Source organism: Phalacrocorax aristotelis, chromosome 1, assembly GCF_949628215.1.
Source record: "Phalacrocorax aristotelis chromosome 1, bGulAri2.1, whole genome shotgun sequence".
In the NCBI taxonomy this organism is placed as follows: domain Eukaryota; kingdom Metazoa; phylum Chordata; class Aves; order Suliformes; family Phalacrocoracidae; genus Phalacrocorax; species Phalacrocorax aristotelis.
In genome coordinates this window covers 186,051,470-186,076,006 of record NC_134276.1, presented here as the reverse complement: position 1 = coordinate 186,076,006, position 24,537 = coordinate 186,051,470, and the positions used below count along the sequence as shown (strand labels likewise).

Below are 24,537 nucleotides of genomic sequence, written 5' to 3'. Positions count from 1 at the left end.
CTGGTTAAGTTCTGACACAGACAAAAACAGCTGCGTACAGCCCATGAAAAGAACAAACTACCTATTACAACCACCCTCCTCTGCTGTCTGAGCTTCCTGCACTTTTCTATGCACTAAAATCCGCTTAACTCTCCCTTTGCCAGGACAGTTAGAGGGCAAGAGGCAGATACAGTCAGGTATCAGCGCCACACATCACAAAACAGTATGGCTGGCTGCATGAAAATGCTCAACTACAGCATAATGGAAAAACGTTTCATTTTAGCAGGGTCAAATTCTTTGACCTCACTGAATTCACGGAACTGACGACAGACTAATTCCTGCTCTACTTCTCAAACTTGCTGTTAGGATAGCACTTTTTCTGGACATGAATAGAAAAATGAACATTATCTAATTGAAGTGGCAATAATAATAAACTGAAGATTTCACTTCTTATAAGCTCAGTCTGCTAATTAACTGATCTGAAAGCATATGGAGAAAGGCTGACTTGAAAGGATACTCCACAGACAGCAGATTATATCACTATTAAATGACATACATATAGCAAATATGCCTTTATTCACTCTGAGGTTTGGTTGTCTTGTTTTTGTTTTTTTTTTTTTCTTTTTTTTTTCACAGCCACCTTCATCCATAAATCACACTAGCAACAGAACAAAGGCTGACTACATATACTGGCTTTTGACTGACTTTGTATCTTCTGGAAGTAGACACTTCAATATATTCTGTTTTTTCAAGTTCAGGTCTAGCTATCATAGCTATTATATATGACAGTACTGACTATTCATTACTGCTTTTCTGACTGGAATGAACAATCAGGAGGACAATTTACTTTCAATGTTTATCTTTCTTCACAGTTAAAACCCAACCTTAGGATTTAGCCAATAGATTCTTGAAATGTTTTCTAGCTATTTATATCAAGTTTCAAGATACAAGCCTTTAGTTTCTAGTCATCTTGTTCCTCAGGCTACTCCAGCCTTTGAAACAACAACTCCTTACCAAAGCGATTACCCAACAAGCTCACCTGAGTTATTATGTTCATTGGAGGATCTTGTCTCAACCTGTAATTCTAGTTTCAATATAGTACTTCCTTTTTAATTAAAGATTTTCTACTTAAAAGCATCATCACTATTGCAAAATTCTTCCAGGTGTGGTACACTTAAGCTTTATTCAAAGCTTGCAGTTTTCATGTTCGCATGCTTCTGAAAACTACCAGAAATCTCAACTTCTCTCCCCGCCATCACAGAATATGACTGAGCTCTTTCTGGCCTTATGTCATACACTAAACTAGATTATTCAGGAAAAGAAAACCCTTCTTGGCTAAAGAGAAGGGGAAATCACTGCTGAGTGCATAAATGCATTCAGATGGCAGTTACATTTGCTTTGCCAAACTGTATTTTAAAGCTAACAGTGAAAACAGCTGAAGCCACCCATTACCGAAAGTTACTATTAACGCATCTGAAATGTTAAACTTCAAGGATTAGCAAGTTATCTGAACACAATTTACTCTGTAAGGTTATGAGCCCCTCAGGGTATTACATGATCACAAGATAGTGGCCATAAGTGGAGTGGCCATAAGACAGCCATGTGGCTGTTGTGCTCAATCTCCACTAAAGAAACAGCTCAAGTATAAAAAGTGAAAAACACTGCTACATTCACCAAGATGTGTGCATCAGTTACACAAGTGAATGTTACACGATTTAATACTTTGGAATAATTGAAACATGCATCTCAAGGAACATCCAGCAGGACATTTCTTAACTGCCACAAGACAGTTCTTTCCTTAAACAAAAGCAAAGCCTTTTAGGGACTGTTGTTCCAAGGCACTGACTCGCACCGGAGTTTTGCACACACTGTTTGTACAACCAGTGTATAAAACTTCAATAATTTACAACAGGATGACATTCATCCTAAGCCTACAGTTCAACAGAAGTTTATAGGTAAAAAATTCCTACATAGGTGTCAAACAGACACTGATTTTGCAAGGAGATGTGCCCCTGTGAAACTGTATGCACAAGAAATTATTTACAGCACTTAAAACCTTTGGAAAATAACTTTCTCAGTTCATAAAGCCTTTCCACATTGCAACACAGGGCAGATTTATATCACATTCCACCTCACTCCAGCAAGCAAGAAGTGTCTTGCACCTTGTTGGGGTCCTCCCCCACCAGTATCTTTAACTTGAAAACTATTCTTTTTTAGTATTTGTACTAAAGTAAGTAGAGCATTTCAAATAAACTCAGTTCTTCTTTTGGTAACCAGGAACACGATGCACCTGGAAGTAACTTCAATGTTTACTAATACAAATTATTTAAATTATCATCTTTACCCCACAAAAGTTTTCTTCATGTAAACTGCCTATTTCCTCTAGTGAAATAAGTATCATACATATGATTCTTTCCCTCGCATTTCTATTGAAAACTGCTTCATTAAACCACTGAAATCTTATGTCAAACTGTTAAAGTTTTTTATTCCAGTTATGTTCTTTAGAACTAGCAGATTTCAGCTTCTCACAGTTTTTAATCATGAACTAGAAATGAGGAACAAGCATCCCCACGTTTTTTCAAGTCATAATCTGTATTAATGTGAACTAAAGCAAAAGCAGGGGGGAAAAACCCCCATTCTCTGAAGTAGTTGCACCAGTGAAAAGCTGGGTTTCCCATTCCAGCTGACTCCACCCCTAGCAACTCAGAATGCTGTTTCGTGATATTTTAAGATGATTAAGTCAGAGCTTCTGTCATCCTGCCGTGCCCCAAAGCTCCCTTTGCACCAGCACCAACACTTTCATAACTGCATGATGAGCCACTTCAGGGTGCTGAGCTGGCCAAGCACCAGGTAGTTTTCAGGCAGGTCAGCAAGCCAGATCAACCTGCTTGCCTGAGGAGAGGAGCTCAAGCAGTGTAAGGAGTGGGGGGTGCCAGGGCGTGCACAGCACTGGGAAGGAGAGACAGTCACCAAACCATCAAACTTACGTCGCTTTGAACTGCAGTGGAATCTAAGCAGAGCTGGAGGTAGGCTGGCCCAGAAAGGCCTGGCCTTAATTTCTCCCCCGGCTTCAGTAACAGATTTTTTGTCACCCCTCTTTCCCTGGCATTAGCACTCTGGTAGCCACAGGTAAACAGGATCATGAAACTAATCTAAAGGAAAAGTAGTAATTATTTCATTCTATAATCTCACTCACCACTTGACCACATAAAAGTTTCTGCTGACAGGAGGCCGGCAACAGAAACACACAGCTGTGCAGAGAGTGAACTGCTCAGGTTTACACCCCTTTCACTGCAGAATCGAACTCCCAGCTCACTGTGAGAAGACTGGCTTTATTGGAGTATCCCATAATAAATGTTTTTGCTTAAATAAAGTTGTATTTGATAATCATAAAGTCACGAAGTTTCAGAACTGAGTAACACCCTAGAAGTATCTTGGCTCAGAAGAAGACAACGCACCCTCCTCACTTCATCCACCCCGCTGCAAGCGAGCAGGAGGCCGGTGTCAGCAGGGGACGGCTGCTGGCCTGCAACACCACTTTTTTTTTTTAAAGCTTTCCGGGTTTGTTTTTAAGGCTTTTTCACCCCCCGTTCCTCGGAGCCGCTCAGGAGGGGGCCCACCGCCCCACCGCCCCCGCCCGCAGCGCCTCCCCGGCCCCGCACCGAGGCGGCTGCCCCGCCTCCGCCCCACCGGCACCCAGCAGCCGGGGGCCCCGCGGGGGGCGAGGGCGGGCACCGAGCCCCGCTCCGCCCGCCCGCCGTGGGGCGGCCAGCGCGCACCCGCGCCTCCCCGGCCCCCCCGCAGGAATGCGGGATGGGGGCGGGGGGAAACCACCGCCCGCCCGCCCGGCCCCGGCGCCCCGTACCTGCCATCCCCCGCCTCGCCTCGGCCCGCGCTCCCCGCCGTCTGCCGCCGGGCGCCGGGCGCGGCGGGGTCTGGGCCCTGCCGCTCCCGGGCGCCGCCGGGCTCCCGCTCCAGGGAGAGGGCCAGCTGGCTGAAGCCGTACAGCAGCGAGCAGACGCCGCAGCCCAGGCACAGCAGCGCCACCCGCGCCAACCGCCGCATCCTCCCGCCCCGGCCCCGGCGGCGGCAGGCGGCGGCCGGGGCCCAGCCGGCAACGCGAGCCCCAACGGACGCAGCGGCAGCGAGAGCCCCGGCATGCGAGGGGCGGGACCGAGCGGGGTGGGCGGGACCGAGCCGTGAGGCGCCCGGAGGGAGGCGGGGGCAGCCGACGGGGTGGTGTCGTGGCGGCGGTTGCGAATCACCGCTTAATTGCCCGAAACGTGTTAAAAAGAAAAGGTGAGAGTCCCTTTCCGGCGTTGTAAATATTCCGGGGGCGGGCAGGTAGCCCGGGGCGGCGACGCTGCTCCGCTCCCCTGAGGGTTAGCCGGCTGGGCCCGGGAGGAGCCGGTTGCCGCCACCGGCGCCCCTGAGGGCAGCCTGGCCTCGCCGCCCGCTCGGAGCGCCAGAAAGCGCGTCCCTGGGAACAAGTCGGGGGAAAGAAATGTCCTCGGCAGGTGCAGTGACCGGTCTGCACGAAGCAGAAGTCCGCAGGCTCAGCACACGCAGGTCCGTGTCTCGCCTTGTCTTCGTTAAGGGCAAAAGCGAGGCTAAACTCCCCTGAAAATGCTTTTTTTCTGCACGCTCAAGCTTTCTGTTGTGGTATCTTTGACTTTCCTGTGTATAAGCTTCATACCTGCCTCTTCACTGGGATGTTCCCCCACGCTCAGCAGGCAGCTGGGGTTACACAGCCCCCCCCTTTCTCCTTGTAGAGACACAACCTGAGCATGCAAATCATTCTGGACCCCAGCCCGCTTCCCTCCTCCGGCCTTGGCACGCAGGTGACTGCGTGGCTCCCTGGCCCGGAGAGGAGCTCGGTGAACTGAAGGATTCATTTGTTGTTGCGAGCAAAGAGAGGGTTATCGTGATGCACCAAGTCACGCTTCTGGAGAACAAGTAGTAGGTCTAGGAGGTAGCACACTGGGGAGAAGTAATAGGTGTGCATCCTGCTGGACAGCTGGGTTTCAGCTGAATCCAATGCAGTATCACACGCCCTCTCTCTGGCCCAGTCTGCTGAGCAAAGGCCCGACAGCCTAACGCACTATTGCTACAGCTGAGTGTTTTAAAGTCATTAACCAGTGCTTTGCCCTCAGCTCCTGACATTGGTTTTGAAAAAAAAAAAAAAAGACAATAATAATTCTGCTCACATTTTTGTCGTTACAGTGCATTTGGCTCACATTTTCTCTATGGACTGGACTTTTTTTCTCTATGGATTTTTGTTTTTCTCTACAGAATTTTTTAAAATAAGTGATGGTATCCCCAAGTAATCTCATTAATTCAGGACCCTGCATTTTAAGAAAAATGCCAGTATGATTTACAATAAAGCTTAAAAGATAGTTCTATTGTAGATTCTGGGGTCGGAGGGTGTATGTCATATTTGAACGCCCATAAAACCTGAACTGTAGCTTACTGCTGCTCTTGGCTGTGTTTAAAAGAAGGGAGGAAGCAGAATGCCAGCTGGCAACTCCAGTAGCTGGAAGAGAAGTAATAACAAGGTTGTCCTGCCAAAATCGTTCATTACCTCTTCCTCCAAACAAAAGTAGAAGTGAGGAACAAAGGTGGGCCTCTGAAATACTGGATACTCAGCTACGTTTGCAGTGCAGATACCAGGATGACTACAAAGATACAAACAGGGAAACTGGGACTGAGAAAAGTAGAATCCAAGAGAAGTAAGGAACTAGGGAGGATGATGAGACTTTGGTGCCAATGACGGCAGGGTGATGATGGGAGAGTCATAGATGAAATGGATTTTTTGTAAAAAGGACTCTCTAGAAAGAATTTGCTTAATGAAGTAAGGGGAATTTATGTTAGCAAGATCCATGTGCTGGCACGCATCACAGAAAGAACCAGCTCTGAAAGTGCCACTCAAAGTCTTAGCTGGGCTCTCTGCCCTCCTGTTTTCTGTTCTTCTGTGCTTTCTGCCGCAACAGATGAACCCGCTGTTCTGCCAGCTTTCCTGAATTTGTGCTTGCGTTCAAGACCTGGCTTATTGCTCTCATTACATATCTGCCTGCAGACTGGTGTCCCATTTCATGACCCCTTACATATATTATGAAGTCCGTAAGGCAGGGAATAAGTAACATAGCAATATGAGAGTCAGAGTGGAGAGATACCACAGAGTGTTTACTGACAGTGAAGGCTAGTTAGTCCCTACTGAGGTGTGACACTTGCCTGTTGTATTGACGAACATTCCAGTCAGGGAAAATGAGGTCTGAAGGGTGTTACAGAGGGACCAAGAATGAATGTGGCAGCTGGGCAACGATAATGCTTTCATGCTTCAGAAGAAGAAAGTGTGTTCTGAGAAAAGAAGAAATCAGGAGTGTTAAGGAGAGATGACAGGGAGAAAAAATATGTTTTGGATTATCAATCATACCATTTCCCAAGTAGCAAGTTACAGGATTCTCTTCATTCAGTGCTGTCCAATTATGTATGAATAATTAATGAGTGAGAATGTACCTGCAGTGCTCTAAAAATATAACTGAGGCAAGGTCAGAGAGAAAGTTAGTATCTTTTGGTAAGGTATCCGATGAGATTGGGGAGAAAAAGAACAGATAAATTTACACAAGCCTTTTCTCACACCGCAAAATCTGTCCATTTAATCTAACTACCAGTCAGTCTGATAAAAGATAAAATGCTTCTCACTAGAAACTCGGCCTTGTGAATAACAAAGATGAGCAAAAGTGACTGAAATGTCATACCTAGGCTGCATCGCTGAGAAGGAACAGTATCGGATGGTATCCAATTAGCTAATTCAGCTATTAAAATTCTTTAGAGAGAAATAATTACGTATCTTTATTACTCACCATAAACAGTTAATGAACAATATATAACATTTTATGTTATAATGTTTGCTGGTCTTTAATAAACTTAAAACATGAAGAGGTACAATTAGATCCAAGGTTCTCTCCATTGGTTACCAATTTTAAATCTCAAAATCGTTTTCTTGACTGGAATATAGTTACTTAGCCATGGTACTTTTGTATCTTTAGTATTCAATTCTATTTACTATGTCCAGAAAATAGCTGAAATCCAGAAAACAGTAAGCTTAGTGAACTACAGATGTTAAAAAAGTAGTCAGGACAATTGATTTTTTAAGAATCAGCATCTTATACTCTGCAAGTATGTTCGAGGGTCATAAGAACAGTTACTGTGTGCCAGAAAATGAAACCAAAATTCTGAAACCTCATTAGATCAAGAGATAGATCAACTGGAAAGAAAGAATTATTCAACATTATGGAAGGGGATTATCTGATGCAACTGAGAGAACAAAGAGAAATCAACTTCCACTCCAACTTTCTACTAATTAAAAAACCCAGTCCTAATCAGAGCTATTTGTACCATTCCTTCTGGTTTTGTTCTTTCAGGAAGTTAAACCACTGGTTAAGTTGGCAAAGCAATAAGATTTTCTGCTGACAGATTTGTGTCAGTGCTGCCTCGTGCACAGACCAGTTAAGGGTTTTTCAAAGGCAAAGACACTTTCTTTGATGTTCACGTGCCCTTTGGTACAACCTGCAGTGTCAACACTTCGCTGTGATAGATTGCAAGGCTGGGTAAGCGCGGGGAAACTGCTTTACTACCATGTGTTGTGCATATGGTATCGCCAGACTTCTTGGTGCAATGTCCCTTTTCTGTTGCTGCCAGACATCCTTTTTCTTTCCTTCCAATTCATTTTCAAGACAAGGATTTAGTTTGTTACAACTGCCTTCTACTCTTATCGTCTCGACTCTTCAAATTACCCTACATCAGCATCCAAAGTTAAAAATGTTAATAAAAATTCTCAAAATCAATTTTTATTGATGACCAAAATATTATCACCTTCCCCCATTTCTTCACCTTCTAGCTGTCATTGTTGCGTGCATTTAGCCTATTTCGACTGTAAGCAGTCTACAATATTGTGCAATTACTCTTGGTATCAGCAATATACACACCTGAGGACAAGAGCACACAAAATTAAATAAGCTGCATCATAAGCCATTTGGGAAGCAGTGTGGTACTTTGCAAAATTCCTAGTTTCTTCTAATTTGAACCAATTATTTCTTAATCAATAGTACAGTTTACCTCAAAGTTTATTTAAAGGATCCTCTGAGAACAATTAGAAGTTATTAAACAGTAGAGAGGCAAAATATTTGTATCATTCCTCTTAAGGTCAATTTCCATGTCCTAAATAAATAAATATGCATCTATATATGTAGACTTGCACAATTTTTAGTGCTTTACTACATTAAAAAAGCAGAAGGAATACTTTATAGGAGCATAAAGAGAATTTTCTTTCTATCTTTTTGTGTATTTGTATGTCAAAACCTTTTCTTTCTTTCTGTAAATATTTCTAATTATGGAGTTCCAAAACATCAGGCCAAAGGGAGTTTTAAGTGTGGGGCTTTTGTTTCTTTGCCTCATCTAAAATTCTCCAAGGACCATCCCTGGCACAGGAATTTGTCTTTAAAGTACTCCTGGAAGGAGTCAAAGTAAACTTACCTACTTACACAAACATCTACCGTGTACAAAAATACAGAAATAAAGCAAGCAGGCCTGGCTTTTTGTTTGTTTATATATAACTATACTCAAGCTTAAAAGTCCTTGTGTTGTGCTGCCGTTGTTTGCTCCAGCATCAAGTGCTCTAAGTCCTCTGACACCCAGATCAGGGTCTTTAAGTTCCTACAATACAACATCATTTTTTTCTTGTAATAGAACAAATACTAACAGTAATCATACACAATAGCAACTTTGTATTATGGATTGAAAGTTCGATTTTTAAGATGAAGGACATCAACTAATCTGAAAGTAATCCTGTGAGGTGTTTTTGACCTTTTCTACTTTACAGTAACAGTGCAGGCTCTATGCAGTGAATTTAATGTTACTTGCAGCAAGTATGCTCTTCCTAGTCACTTTTTTGAAGACTCTTGGAAGGATCGCAGTAGCTCATGAGATCCTCAGAGCACAGACTGAAAACTACTGTTTATTTTTTTCATATTTGATGTAAAAAATTTATTTTATATATTTATTCTTTCCAAGGGCAAAAAGTCTGCATGGCTCGGAGAGTGAAGCTGCATCTAGCAAACAGCTAAAATAAAAAACATTTTAAAAATGATTTTAAAAAGACAGCTGCCAGCCGCCCCAACAAGAGGAAACGGAGGTTTAGGAGAGTTGTCAGGGACCCCGAGAGCCGTTCAGCAATGCAAGGCAGCTGATACACCAGAGGCAGTGAGCCAGGTAGCCAGTTGCCCGTTTCAAAACAGAAACACAGCCTGGAACGGAAAAGATGATGGGATCATTCCGTAAGGAGAGGTTCTGGAAAGCTGTCAATCAGACAGACCAGGTGAACAGTTGATTTACTCTGACATTTTCTAGCAAGCCCACTGGCCCCCTTTTAATTTTTTTTATCTCTACTCTGCTTTTGCTCCCTGGTCCTCTTCAAGTAGGGTTTAACGTTGTAAACCAATGTAGAGACATGTCAAGGATAGAGAAAGGAAGCCCTAACTTTGATCTCTCCACATCCTTTTCTCTAGGGGTTGCTTTATTTCCATAATTACTAATTCAAAAACCAGATTAGAGCAGTCAGAAGCACTAGCTCTAAAGCATTTAGTGCTTGAATTATCAGGAAGAAGAGCTAAGACATTAATACTTTCTTTTGTACTGACTGCCCCTTCTAAAACTAGCACACAACAGACAAAAGCCCAGGGCACGGAACAGGCTTAGGTACGAAGTATCCTTATATTTGGTCAGCAGTCGTAGTCACGTCTGAAGTTCACGGGAGTAATTGTGGCGAGCAGTCAGCTTACCTTGCACAGTCTTGTGCCGCTCCCTGGAGTGTGCAGACATTATTCTGGTTTATCTGATTTGTCATTAGGCTTGTGTTCTCCAACTATTCCACTGCCCAAGTGGCGGCACCGTCGGTGAGTAGTTGGGATATTGTGTTGCACAGAACTTAGAGCCTGAAACACTCAGATACCTTCAAGTGCTGCTGGCTCATGATTGCACTAATACATTACTCAGCCTTCCTCCACCCATCCTTTATCTGTAAGCTTAGAAAGACTTTTTTTTACTCTTATTTTCTTTCGGGTCAAGAAAGACTAAAATAAAATTGGGCCTGTCCTAAACTACCTCGCACCAGGCACACAGTGGAATGCTGTGATCTCCCGTGGCTGACAAAACATTTGTGTGGAATTTAAGAAATTTGTTTTGATCTTCAGACCCATAATTGTCTAGCAGACTTACTGAACAGTCCACAGAGGAAAGAAATTAATAGAAGGGTGATAGAAGGGCTTTACAGCTTGCTCTCCGCTTTTGAATTCTTTCTGCTCTTATAAAACAGACCAGTAAATAGCCTAAATTAGACTCCCTTAATTAGTGACAATAGCCCCATTCTGGTATCTGATGTCCATTTAGTCTTGCACAAGTGTTTCTTACGTGTCAACCGTTAGCTACCAAGTGCTGCCTGCTGCTCAGGATCTACGCCCAACACTCACAGGGTGGCACTGAAAGCATTCTGCACCTGAGCATGTATCATCAGCCTCACGCTCTCCCTCCTCGGAATGAGGAGGCGTTTATGTGCTCATGGCCAACACTTCAGTCCCCTGCTGCGCAAACTGGGAAACTGACTTGCCTTTGCAAGGGAACCAGCTGCTTTCAAGAATGCCTTGTAGGATTTTAGCCTCGCACTGCAAAGCAACACAAACAACAAACAATTCGGAGGGAACTGAACACTGGAACTGTAGGTAACTTGAAGATAACTTGAGACAACCCACACAGACCATTTTTTTAGAACCTGCTTTAGTAACAAAAAGCGTGGTTGTATATACAATGAGATGAAGCCTTAGATTAAGCCGCCTTCTCAAGCTTCTTACTTAAGTTGTTACTTCAGTTTGCAAACATGGAAACTTGCATGCATGCAAGTTTCTTGCCTCGGAAGCAGTACTCAGGAATATCTCAACTTCCATCATGGCCAAAATGGGTAATGAATCACCTGTGCCAGGAAATCAGCAGAGGCCTCTTGGCATCTTGAGATCAAATTCCCCAAGTCTGCTGTTTATCCCCAAACTGCCCACTTACGTTTCTTGCACTTTTTCCTAGCCAGTACAAATAACACATTCAGAGCATGGTTCTGAACAATTTAATCATTTTATTTACCATTTTATTTATCATAATACACCCTAAGCATCACCACTGCCAGTCAAGATTGAGTATAGTGCACCAACAACAGTTTTCACCAATAATACTTTCTTGTCAGATTCTTAACAGGCAAGAAGTATTAATTTATTCCTGGAGAAGGCATTTCAGTACATTTCCCTATTTTGGGCTTCAAACACATCTATTTACGCTCATCTAAAATCAACTCTGTTTATCAAACAATGTGAAATAACTATAGAGCCATTCATTTCAAAACAATGCCATTATTTTTAATTGTGTGGCATTTATTCTGGAAAAAAATCTTTGCACTGTAATTCCTACTGTTTCTTTCTTTCCAGTCCCTTCCCCATACCTTTTTTGCCAAGTTTTCAGAATTTTAAATTGTTTAATGTCTTTGAGTTGACGTCAGGAAGAGGTCAGTTTAAGGCAGTGTCCTAAGGGGTTTCTACACACTTGGCTAAATGCAATGTATCGTCATTTTTACTTAAAGGAACACTTAACTGGAATCGAACATAGTTTATCAGACAGATAGGTCTCAAGATGCAAACTGTATTTTCTGACTGCTACAGAGAGACCTTTTCAGTGTAGGCCAATATACTCGTTATGCTTTTCTTTGAGTACCTTTAGAATTTTTGTAACAAAATTGTAGATATTAAAAAAAATTACAACCACACACAAACTTTTGTTCATGGGGATGTTTATTTTTGTCTTCAATGTTTGTAGGGAATACGATTTCACTACAAAAGTGTCTCAGAGAAACTCCATTCAAAGTCTAGTCTTAAGAATGAAGGGAAAATATACTTTCGGCTGTACCAGTCCTGAGCAAAGTTTAAAAAAAAATAAAAAAAAAAAATCCTCTAGAGATAGGAAGCAGCACCAATAAAACCAGAGGGCCTCTTACTGATATCCACTCGTGCTTTCTTTTCTGCTTGAGAATTGGTAAAAACTTAGGTAGGAAGAATTATTTTATTAGAACGTGGACCTAAGATTCACAGTCCCAACCTCTCACCAGATACCATGCATTCTTTTACAGTTCAGGGCCTCAGTTGTACTTTCCACTAAGTAGTCAGGACTGCTAACAGCAAGACCCTTGCCCCCACGGTGTGACATTTTCTCTTACTTAAGTTGGTAAATAAATATTTATTTAATATACTACTTTTAATAAATATTTATTTCCTATCAATATCAAGTTCCTGAAAAGTTACATTGTTCTTAGAAGTATACTACTCATAGCAGTTATAAAACTTCTGATAACATCAGGTCTCAAAATAATTCAAGTGGCTAACATTCTGTCTCTTGTTCTTTCAGTGAAAGGATTTCAAGCCATTGGTAACACTCAGTACTTAACGGTTTATCCAAGACATTCAGATTCAATCCGACAAAGTAAATACTTCTAAGAGTCAGAACAGAAAAGGCACTTACTCATTTTGGGGAAGACACCTGGCAGGTACGATTTTTATTTTCAAAATAACAAGCCCTTTTTCTGACAATAAAATCTTTAAAAACTCTGTTGGACAAACATAAACCCTATGAATAAAACCAACTCATGTACCCCTTCCAAAGAAAGGTACTACTGACACTGAGAAACTGAGAAGGGTGAAAGCATCCAGAAATACTCAGAAGTTTTATTCACTTCTGTGATATTCCGGTAGGCTATCGCAGCTGACTAGAAGAAAAAAATCTCCTCCAAATAACGTACGTTTTACAAACTGAAAGTCTCAGAAATTTCTGGACTGTTTCTTATTAGGTACTCGTATCAGCAATAAAATACAAGATTCTAGTGTGTTATAACCAGGAACATCACCTTGGTTACAACCAATAACCCGTGACTCCATCCAGAGGAGTAAATCTTTTATCAGACTTCCTTTCAGTTGAACCATTGCCTCAGTGATGCTCTGTATAAGGCACTTAGTAAATTTTAAGAGCATCTGACAGTGCTGTTGGTAGTTTTGATTTGTCTGTGAAGATGCTCTACCAATGCTTCAAGATTAACGGGCTAAGGTCTGGAGTAATCACTGAAAACAGCCATACAAACTACTGGCCACAAAACTCTCTTCAGAAGCCACATCCGTTCAAGTCTAGGTTTCTCATTACCCTTTCTGCATAAAGTTATCCTTTTTCTAGTAGTCCAGGAATCAGACCCTTTAAAATTGGGTAGTGTCTAAATGTACAAGAGGAATCTATTTTGTTCCTGACTAGCTCTTTAATCAAAGCCCTTTCAAGAAACGACCTGTATCCAAGAGAGGAACGTTCATGGGATTTACTATGAAATTCACAAAAACCTGCAACTATCTTTAGGCCAAAAGTCACTGAACCAACAGGTATTAAGAAGTATAAAGCAACACACACCTACAACAAGCGTGGGATGTTGCCTACTTCCAATACAGTACACAGAGAAAGGAATACTAAACACACAAAGAAGTCATTATAAAACAGTTTTTCTAGGTATTATTCTGAAAATACATTTTCTTTGTTCTTTTCCCCTTTTATCCTCCATCCCTTTTTTGGACTGAGGGTTTCTGAAGGCGTTTGACATTTTAGAAACAGAAGCTACACAGGATTTCTGTAGGAAAGCTGAGAAAGTGCTCAGTATGCGTGCATGCTCCTCAGATCTGTTTCTTCATCTAGCACCAAAAGCGTTTTCCTCCACCTTTCAAAAAGCCTCCAGGTACCGCAAGTTACTTGGCAACATTACGCCTCCATCAGTTGGAAAGCGTTTTGTGTATTTTTCTGTGTTTGGAAGCCTCCCAGCAAAAGATAGAGACCATTTACAGAAATGCAGATATGGAGGCCAGTAATTGGCATCCCAGAGCACCAGCTACCTCGGCCAGAATGCTTCAGTGGTACAGGATTGGTGTAATAAGTTTGCTCAGCAAGAATCTGTTCAGTAAGTCAATTATATGGAAAAAGGACAATGGTTACAATATTGAAAGGTGACCTCTAAGCTCCACAGATCTTTGTTAGTCTTACAGAAACCAAGATATAGTTGAAGAACTGGGAATAGCAAATTCCCCACTTAAAATTGCAGGCATAATAAATTAACACTCACTGCATCTACTTATACTATAGATGTTATTAAAAAAAAAAACCAAAAAACCCAGAAGAGAGAGGAGGAGGAACAAGAATGTGTTTCCTTCAGAGGCGGGAGCAGTGACACTCAACAAATACATGTAATCTTAAGAGACTTCCCTTGCTGAGATTAATTCATAGCTGAAGGCCATTACAGGAAGAGACGATCAGTCTGATGGCAGGTTTTCTTGCTCAGAGATCTGTACCATCAGGAACTGGGCTTGGCATTGAAGCATTTGGATTTATTCTGTGCAAAGAAGGATGAGCTTGAGATAGATTATTCATGGATCATAGTTATATATGAGATGCGTAAGAGTAGCAAATTAGATCTCTGTATTCCCAAAGTGAGTTTTCAGAAAGTAGAATCAGCCTGACGCCTCACTTGTCTTAACAGATGCTAAGTGCCTGAACACCTCCGTCCTTTTCTAGTGACAAAGTACCTGCAACTGCCTCTGAGCCAAACAGAATTTGTAGTTTGTAGAATCTAGTGAGCTTGAGAAGGGGGTAAAGAGCCAAATGTCATTAGCCCTGGTTACATATATTTCCTTCTTCAGTATACTTTTGCTTCTTCAGACAGAAGAGGAAAATGATGAGCACATGGTTAGCAGGTTATTGAGAAACAGATTAATACTCTCTTTTCCTCAGTTGTATTCTCAATAGCTCCATTGTGAGTTAGAGCTCCAGTGGTCTACAGCCACATTTCTTAAAACCTTGAAGTTTAAGGGAGCTTGTTCACTTTCCAAGCACTTTGACCAAGATCAATATTTATGCACAGCGAACAGTGTAATCAAAGATTAAACGTTCCCAGGTAGCCTAGATCCTGAAAATGTAGTCCTGAAGGGCTTCTTGCTCTGATACTCCTACCTCTGTCAAGATATGCCATACTTTCCACAAAATAATTAATATTTTGGAAGTATTCTTTGAATTATTGTTACTGGAGCATTGTTTTTTCTGGTGGCAATTTTCTTTCTAAACGTATGGGACAAGGCGTGATTAGTGTTACCATGTTGTCTTTTACAGACCCCAAATGGTACAGCAATCTCTGGTAATCATTCTTAGTAATACTCATTTGAGCTATGGAATATGCTTTTGCCCTTCATCTTCCATGTTTAACTCATTAAAAGTACAGCTAAAACTTCCTGTGCACGTTAAACTGTCTCCTCTTCCAGTCTCATGTCAGTGGACAGAGCAAGTTCTTTCAGATGAGTTTTCTCTTTCCCATTAATAAAAGCAGCAAGATTAGAATTGAAAACATCTCCTGAGGGATTAGGTATTATACCGTGGTGGTTCATTTTAATTAATTTTCACCGATACAGTTAAGCGGAAGCTGTAAACAGCTCCTGCATTACTAAGACTCTTGGTTCTGAAACTAATTTGTTTGCTGCATTTTCTTTCACTGTTTGAATCCAATGGTGTAGTTTAGGCGGTGGTGACGACACCTGGACTCCTAGGCCTTGTTCGTAGACCTATCACAATCTTCTTGTGTAATGTTTTAGGAAAGTCACTTAAACATCACTTGCTGTTGGGCAATACTATTTACTAGCAAGCGTGCAGCTATCCATTGCCGTTGCACCATTTGCTCCATTTGTAGCCATCTGGGCGGAAAGTTACAAGGATTTCTGTAAAGCCTTGATTTGTAATTAACTTGAAGTACTTTTCTGATTTTAATTTAGTAGTTAAATCTTGTTGATTCTTGTGAAAACATGGGTTTTTCTTTAGATGTCAAACTAAGCTCGCTACCTGATTGTTGTCTTAGCCAAATCTCTTCAGTCTCTTTTAACAAAAGGAGAAAGTTTCTCATCTTGTTAAAACTTGACAGTACAACAGAAAACCAACTGAGCTTCCTCAGCTGGACTCATTTTATTGTACAGCTTTTGCTAGTTTCTGAAGTTTCACCCTTGCAAATTGAGACTGCGTTGACGTAAGTCAGGGCACAATTTCAGGCAAGAAAAACCTTCAAAAGCTCAAACAGTATTTCCAGCACACCCAAATCTTAACATTGATAGAAGCACGCATTTGCAAATTATCACAGCCAAAACCAGCATTAACCTATCGTATTCCTGAGTAAGCACAGGCCAGTTTTACTACAATTATAGCAGTTGCTGCTGCCTTTGGAGAAATTAAATTAAGTTGCATTTCTATTTCCATATAGTTTCTGATACTTGAAAGGAAGCATACCCAGACACCCTAGTGGGAAGCAGAGTCAAATAAAGGCATGTGACAGAAAAAACCAAGCAGATACAGTTAAAGAACCCTGGATGTACATAAGAAGGTCACAATAGACAGTTCCATGCCAAACACATCCTGTGTAACAAAGTACAACCAATTAGCATAATGTGGGAAACTGTCGGGCTTGTGAGACAGGAGAGAGAAAAATTAAACAATCTAAGATGCAGAGCCATACACTTGGGTCAAGTTTAGAATACCTGCCTGAACACTATAGCGCCCTGGTGGAAACAAATTATAAGAAGCATTCTAGCTTATATGGCTACCTAAAAATGTGCTATCCGTAATACTAGCAAAATTAAAGTGCACAAATTATAAAATCCAAGAAGATTTTGAGATTTTACAATCTATGCCGCAAAACATCAAATATCTGGAGAAACATGTAGTAAGTTAAAACTTCGGTCATAGTCTTATTTTCAAGACTTCTAATATCAAGAACTTTTAATATATATTTTTTTAACTGTCACTTCTGTTTGAGTCAAGATTTTATATGGTATAATTTAACCTGCTACTAAGTAGAATAACTTTTGTTTATCTCCAATATACGTACTTAATTACAGTTAAAAAAAAAGGATCATAGTCTACAACTGTATATTTGTTCTTTTCCTTATACCACCTATAATTAGTGGCAAATTTAGGAAGGTAAGAGTCTGAATTACTGTACACTTTATCATCAAACTAATTATACTTAATTTTTCCCCCATTTCCACCCCATTTTGCTTTCTGAAACCAGACAATTAATCCGCACATAAAGGAACTAATTTACATGGAACACTATCACAATTGTCTTTGTTGGGTCACCATTTCATGAACAACCCAGGATGTATGGCTGTTGAAGACTGGTGCATATATAGAATTTAACAAATAACAGTTCTTACGTAGAGAGCAGTCACAGAGAAAAATAGCTAATCAAAACACATTACAACATTACATTTTCACTTTTTATAAATGGAGTAAAGATGCTTTTAAATATATTTACAGTTAGAAAAAGGACTTAGGATTACTACAAGTCAAAATTATTTAGAAATTATGAAAGTGAAGTTCATTTAAATTATAATATTATGAACAGAGTCAAATGCCCTATTCTACTTAGAATTTGTCTACTCTGCTGTCAGTATTGTCACATCCCTTTAATCACAAACAGGCAAAAATCATCTTAACTTTGTTTAATGCCAAAACAGGCATCATTGCAATGTAAACACTGGCAACGAAACAGTTCAGTTAAAACCACCACAGCTCAATTTTCAGATGCTAGCTGACTTGTATTGTATCTGTGGTTAGAAATTGCTATTCCATAAAGAGCAGTGAGACTTTTCTGCATTCTTTTTGATTACAACTTGTACCACATTTTTGAGATTATTCTCTAGAGACAGCTGAATCAGTAAAACCCACTCCATCCTCCCTTCCTTCCAAAGCAAATGGCTACTTATTTCCGAAGATACAAAGAGACCTCTTGTTGGCAGTGCTGGGTGGTTTATTCACATAAAGTTAAATGAAAATACGTTTCCCATTTAGTGAACTACTGGTAATAGATTATTATTTGTTTGCAAGGAATTCTGAAATGTGTTAGCATTCATTACATTTTAAATTAGAAACACATTTCATAAAACATCTTCCCATGAGATTTGCTGTCATTGAACTGCTTACTTTAAACAATTTCAGCTCTCTTGTAATCCATTACATCAGTATATTCTGCAAATAGTCCCACCTAAAAATAAAATATAAAAAAATAAAGTTGAGAAGCATGTATTTTTCTTTTAAAAACTAGTGTATGTTATTCTGAACACCAGCCCAGCCCCAAAAACATTTAAGAACCTTAAAATGCATTGTTTTACAGATACTAAGATTTGGCCAGGTAATGGCAATGAACAGACATCCTATTTAGTAAGATAAAGCAGAATACATAATAAACAGGTCAGTAGTTATCCATCTGAAATAGCCTATAATTAACATTTGAAGTCTAAAAACTTTAAACAGCAACACCAAGGAATGAGGTATGTATGTTCTCAGATATCACATCAGACTTCCATTTTATGCAACTAACTGTATTTCACAACTAGCATCTTACAAAATAGAACAGTACCATTGTGCCTGTAGAAGTACTGCATTAAAAACAGAAAAATACATTACTACAAGAAACCACCAAACATCACAATTGTCAGGGGCTACAAAAATCCATTGTTTTAGCTGTTAAGGAGACATATCATACGTTGGTAATAATTTAGGGCTGGATTCACTACCAAGAAGGTCCATCCAACTTTTACATGGGCTTAAAAATATATTTATTTTGAATGAAAATGAATAGAATCACAGGAGCATAAGTGGACTACCTCGCTAAAAGGAGCTAAATGGACTTTTGTACTGAACCTGAATCTATAATTTAAGATCTATACATGGATTGTGTGTGTGTATCAAAACACTTATTGGTTGTAAACAAAAATGCAAAATCTGTATTCACAAAAATATTTTATTGGTAATTTTACATAATACCAGATGGGACTGTAAATAGTTCTGCTCTGTATCAGCATATTGCTAAGTGCGTAAATGTTGACAGTTTATGTCATAAAAGTAGGGTACTGAGTTTCTTCATATGATTTATGACATAATCTATCCTAAAAGGCCAAATCAAAATAAAAGAAATTGATTCGGGAACAAAAACTTAATAGTATTGTTATTTCCTTATTCTTGTGCAACATCTGATATTCCTGCAATGAAATGATAAGTGACTATATGACACTAGATAAATTTGGGGCAAGGAAACAGCACTAAGCAGAAATGAGAACCGCACTTCTGTTAGTTTTAAAGCTTTTCCAAATTTTCGTATTTCCAAACGTTAGTTTTTGCCAAATGCATAGTTGTCTGAGGCTCCATATTTGTTACACAACATAGAATACCAGTGTACAGTGACAACGTAGTACTTTACCTGAATTGTAAGGTTAACCAATCAATGCTTATAATGTGTTTTCTGGTTTGCTTGTAAACATTACAATAAGTGTTTTAAATGTGAAAAAATATTGGTAAAACCATCAACATAATTCAGTAACAGTAATCTAGTAAAATGTGTCAAACATTGGCAAAAATTCATACAAATGTTTTATTTAATAACATTTTTCCTATTTAACCACACCAAGTACCAGCAGGTGTTTTTAAGAAGATAATTATTATGAAAATTCTGTTGCAGCAATAGTTGATTAAGTTGTTCTCTGACTTGCATACATATAACTATGTTTCACAATTCTCAAATAATACATATTTAGGCAGCTTGAACTATGTTATAAAAATTTAAATTCAGTACATGCCAATAGTAGAGACTCCAAGAGTTGTGTTAGAATTCACTAAACTAAAAGTGAAAATGGACTTACCAATAACACTGCATAATGAACATTCAAACCACATTTTCATGGCACCTTTACACATGAAGATTAAAAAGTTGGTCTGAAAATGCTTTGTAAGCATTTGTAGATTGCATTTAAATTATTGTTTCTACCACTGAGCTTTTTTTCTTTTTTTTTTTTTAACAGCATAAATTATGTTCCAGTCAACATACCAATTGTGCATGGACAATCTGTCATGAAAATGTGGTAACAGGTGACAGAAGTTATGTATTTGCATGTTTTAGAGAGAAGAGACTAAAGAAACTGGAGGAAAGAAACTTTAATGAGATTCCCCATTCAGCGACGATGCTTCTCCTCTGGGTGAAGATGACCTGGACATTCCCCTCTCTGTGTTGTCAGAGCTAGAACCACTCTGACTGTGTTGATCTGCAGAAGCAGCACTGGAAGCAGGTGGTGACTTAGTTTTCTCCTTAAAGTCTGTAATTATGACTGTCAGATCTCCAACGGTAACTTCCAAATGCTGAGCGCTACTTCGATCCACATTTTTCAATCTTGGCCTAAATAAAGTGAATAATCTTATTAAAAGCACACACGTCATCTTATTATCTTGTCTTCCTCCTCCTTTTTAGGAGCTCTGGAGAACATACACGTGTACGTAAGACTGCTACGTGCAACATGTAATACACAGGAAAACAGTGTACCACAAGGATTTATGGTAGAGCGTTTCCTACTATGTTTTACATTAAAATAGCCGAACATAATACATTATCTTCTCCTAAGATTATTTAAAGATTGACCTTACGAATAACGTAACTGGGCAGCAACATGGATGTGTTGCACATCTGAAGGTTTTTACTTTTAAAAATTAAGTCTATCTTTAATGTGGCTTTAGAAGTTATAAATTTGATCCAGAGGAGCACCCGTCTCCGCAGCAGCCTTAAGTAACAGTTCTAAGTAGAGAACAATGTCCAGTAATGAAGATGCTGGTGTCTGTCTTTTGACAGCACAGAACAGTGTTAACTTGCAGCAGGTATTACTTCATTTCAAAACCTCTCTAGGACTGCTAGTATACTATCTGAATGGGACTTTATGTTCATAGTGTAACTCCTGACACATGCTGTGATTTAAATTATGTACAGAGCTAAGTATTACACACGGCATTAATAGGGTGTGTCTCTTCATCTCATCTTTCAATTGTTTGATTTTCACAATATAAAGACCAGAGAAGAATACTTTGACTTATATTCTGCCACTGTATTTTTCCTAGTGACAAGCATAAAGTACTTTCAATTTACTATTTTCCTTTGACTGCCATGAAAAACTGTCACCAGACAGCTGAATTTATACAATCGGTTATGAACAGCATAGCTTTATGCATTTAACTGACTCCACAGCTTTCACTAGCTCAAGCTGCAATAAAATAAATATGACATCACACGTTAGCAGGTGTGCTAACAGCAAAGCCCTAGCCTTTACCCTGTCATCTGACTTTGAAGTAGAATTGGTTCCCAGTCACTTCAGCTGAAACACCTCATGCCTTCCCTCCACTGGAGCAGAGATAGGCTTTGACATCTTGTTCCCTTGAGGCTGAAGGAGCATGGCTGAAGAATTTAAGAGAAAACTGAAAATCTGTTGCTCTGCAACATGGGAATGGAGAGAAAAATTCAGCATTATTAACCTGCATACGTGCTGTGCCTGGAGCTTATTAGCTGTATTGAGTGTTCATGCAGATTTGTATGATTGTTTCCAGCAAAAATACACAAGTTTTCAAAGAGAAAAGGACACCCTTTTCCCAAAGGATACTGAAGAAATCTGCTTCAACTACTCAAGCATTCTTAAGTTGCTATCCTACCCAGCAACTCAATTCTGTGAAAAATTGAACTGTTTGAAGCATTTAAAAAAAAATAGCCTAGTTATTTCAAATAGCAATCCTTAATGCAAATCTCAATACTGGTATTTCAGTCCAATATTTTAATTTCAGGTTTTTTAAAGGTTCTCCTTTTTTCTCTACCTCCCTTTTGCATTTGTAATGTACTATAGCAATTCAACCATCAATATTGCAATTTACAATATTTAATTAGCTTAACTAAAACTCACTATGTTAACTTCAAATACTTCATAACTGAAGTACTTCAGCTGCATGAGGTAAACTAGTAAATCTGAGTATTTAAAAATAGAAAAAAGGGGGGGGGGGGGGGAAGAAGGAACAGCTCAGTGTCTTTAATCCTAGCCATGACTTTTTTTAGCAACTCTTTTCTCTTGACTCTCAATCCCTCCCTGGTTCTGATGCTGATGATCCTATTTCAGGCACAAGACAAGCACCTGCTACTTCTCTGCATAACTAATCCCAAAGGATCTTCCTTGGCTGGACTGCTTCTGAGTGCTTCCAAAAAAAAAAAAAAGAAAAAGAAAAAAGAAAAAACCCACCCAAAACAAAAAACCCAAATCAACCCAAACCAAACAAAAAACGCCCCCAACTTCCTCCTATATTTGATTAGACTACATCCTGTACAATTCTGAGCTTTTTGGCACAGGATTCGTGCCACAATAACTTTATGCTTAAACGGTGATGATTTAGGGGTTAAACTTGCTACTTTTGTTCTGCCGTTTGCACCTTCCTTCCACCTGGTCTTCCAGCAAGATCAAGGCTTCTACAACTGCTTGTCTGTACTGTGACATTTCATGTTCTCAGTTCTAAGAGTTCAAGGTTTCCTTCAGCATCCCAGATGTAGCATGGGGATTTTTATCACTAGGTAATATACATGCCTTATCTGTCACATTAATTTATACCCTAGTTCAGCCCTTCAGAGTTTACTCCAGTTGTGCCAGGATAGCAATGACCATGTTACCAGATCGCAGAAGAGCGGGAAGGAAGTGCTTCTCTCTCTCTCCCCCCTATTATTTTGCATGAAAACTAGCCACCCTGTCCCCTCTCTTTTCCAGAAGTTGCTGTCATCCAGTTGCCTATCTACAGTTTTGTATGGTGTGAGAAATACATCTGCAACCCTTAACAAAACTACACAAGTCTCTATATTCAGCTGGTCTCCATCTTCTGGTCAAAGTTACAAATTGCAGGTTTTCTTCACGTTCAGTAGGCATCCTAAATCAATGAAACTTCACACACAAATATTTAGCCTTATTGTCAAAAGAGCTTGCCAAAGTATTTACAAAGCAGTAAAATCACAGAACATTTTTAAATGATGTTTTACCAATACCGCAAAAGTTTCTAAAATTTTTACCTGGTTTTCTTATGACTGTTCTTTTTGCTTGTTGCTTCCTTCTCACTTTTTTCCTTTTCTACTTTGTCTTTTTTCTCTTTCTTTGATTGTATTGGGGGCACGAATTGCTGAGGAACCTGTTGTGCAACCAGCTGAGAGACAGGTCGAGGTTTCCTGTGTGCACATATATATAGACACGCACAATACTTAGACTTTACACGTCTCAAGCTCTCTATGCTTCAGTTATTAACATTAATGATCACTATAAGAAGAAATACTACTAAAACTTATCTTGCTGCTAATACCAATTAAAATAGCATATAAAATTTAAACCCATTACAGCCTTTTGTTTCACTTATTTGCATTACCAACAAATGAGATAATTTTTTTTTTAAAGGATTTAGAGACAAGACTTCACAATGTCCCCTCTTCTCCCACTTGTCATATCCAGACAGAGACCTACATGGAGTGAACTCCAAAAGGCAAAACTTCCAGAGGGAATACTTTACCGCCCAATCCCAACCCTCTCAAACAATGAAGGGCTGTTTTGAGTGTACTGCAATCCTGAATTATACAATCCATATCCCAAAAAGGAAAAAGCTGACCCTTCAGGTATCAGAGCTAAAGCCACTGTTGGCCTTAGAGAGTAAAACTTAATGTTTTCACCTCAAACAAATTCATTGGAAGCCATGACAAATCCTGTTAAATTGTGTATCATTTTAATCAAGTCATTCACTGGAAAAATATACTGCACTACTGATAGTAGGATATAGCTGCCAGAACATATATACTTCAAAAGCTGTCAACGGAAACTTCAAACCACATTCCATCAGTATACACAGCGCAGGTTTCCTTTCCAAGTTTCAATCCAAACTAAAAACCAAGGTGAAAAGAGGAACAGCAGGCAAAAGGATTGCAACAGTTTATTATTTTTACATTTTCTGAAATATTTTGAAATGGTTTAATTTTTATTTTATTCTGTATTGGAAAACAAGGATTCTAATGTGAAATAAAATATTTTATTCTTTCCAACGCAAAGGTATTTCTTTATTTTGAAATTTTGGAATTCAGAAACTTCAAGTCACGACATATAAAAAGGAAGGTTTTGTGATTCTATTAAGAGTTTGAAGATGCAAATTTCTTCTCCAAAAGAATGTTTACCCTGCCAAGCTCTTGGGTTTTGTTAGATGGGTTGTGGTGTTGGGTTTTTTTTTAAATAGAAAAAGCACAAATTATATGTACTGTGATACTCCGAAAATACAAAGCAGTTATTAAAGCAATCAGCTTTTACGCATATTTATTTATCCCAACCCACAGGATCATGCTACCAGCACTTCTTGCTTAGGTGAAGTGACGAGTAAAATAACAAAAGCAGATGATCAAGGCAGCTCCTATTAGCAAGTTATATTTTCAGTAATGATTGCAATAGTTCATGTTACAGAGCGAAAGCCAAGTTACAAGAAGCCATAAAGCGTGGGAAAGGCTGTTAATATAAACCAGCTGAGATTTCATGATTCTTCAGA

General features: G+C 39.5%; 2 protein-coding genes and 1 long non-coding RNA gene across 5 annotated transcripts in view; 1 reads left to right on the top strand and 2 right to left on the bottom strand.

Moving 5' to 3' along the window:
- The window catches only part of GXYLT1 (glucoside xylosyltransferase 1), a 34,060-nt gene extending 29,918 nt beyond the window's left edge, over positions 1–4,142 (bottom strand). For both annotated transcript variants that reach the window (XM_075080991.1, XM_075080992.1), the window contains exon 1: positions 3,845–4,142. In XM_075080991.1, coding sequence (XP_074937092.1) covers positions 3,845–4,044 — 200 coding nt within the window. In that variant the 5' untranslated portion in view covers positions 4,045–4,142. The remainder of the gene's footprint in view (positions 1–3,844) is intronic.
- A 48-nt stretch (positions 4,143–4,190) lies between these two features.
- On the top strand, positions 4,191–22,178 carry LOC142051676 (uncharacterized). The gene is made up of 3 exons (XR_012658582.1): positions 4,191–4,548; positions 12,475–12,613; positions 19,983–22,178. It is a non-coding gene; the product is annotated as an uncharacterized LOC142051676 (long non-coding RNA).
- Positions 18,211–24,537, bottom strand: part of YAF2 (YY1 associated factor 2) — a 28,736-nt gene continuing 22,409 nt past the window's right edge. For both annotated transcript variants that reach the window (XM_075080993.1, XM_075080994.1), the window contains 2 exons: positions 23,036–23,188; positions 18,211–20,353 (listed from right to left, as the gene is read on the bottom strand). In XM_075080993.1, coding sequence (XP_074937094.1) covers positions 20,116–20,353; positions 23,036–23,188 — 391 coding nt within the window. In that variant the 3' untranslated portion in view covers positions 18,211–20,115. The remainder of the gene's footprint in view (positions 20,354–23,035; positions 23,189–24,537) is intronic.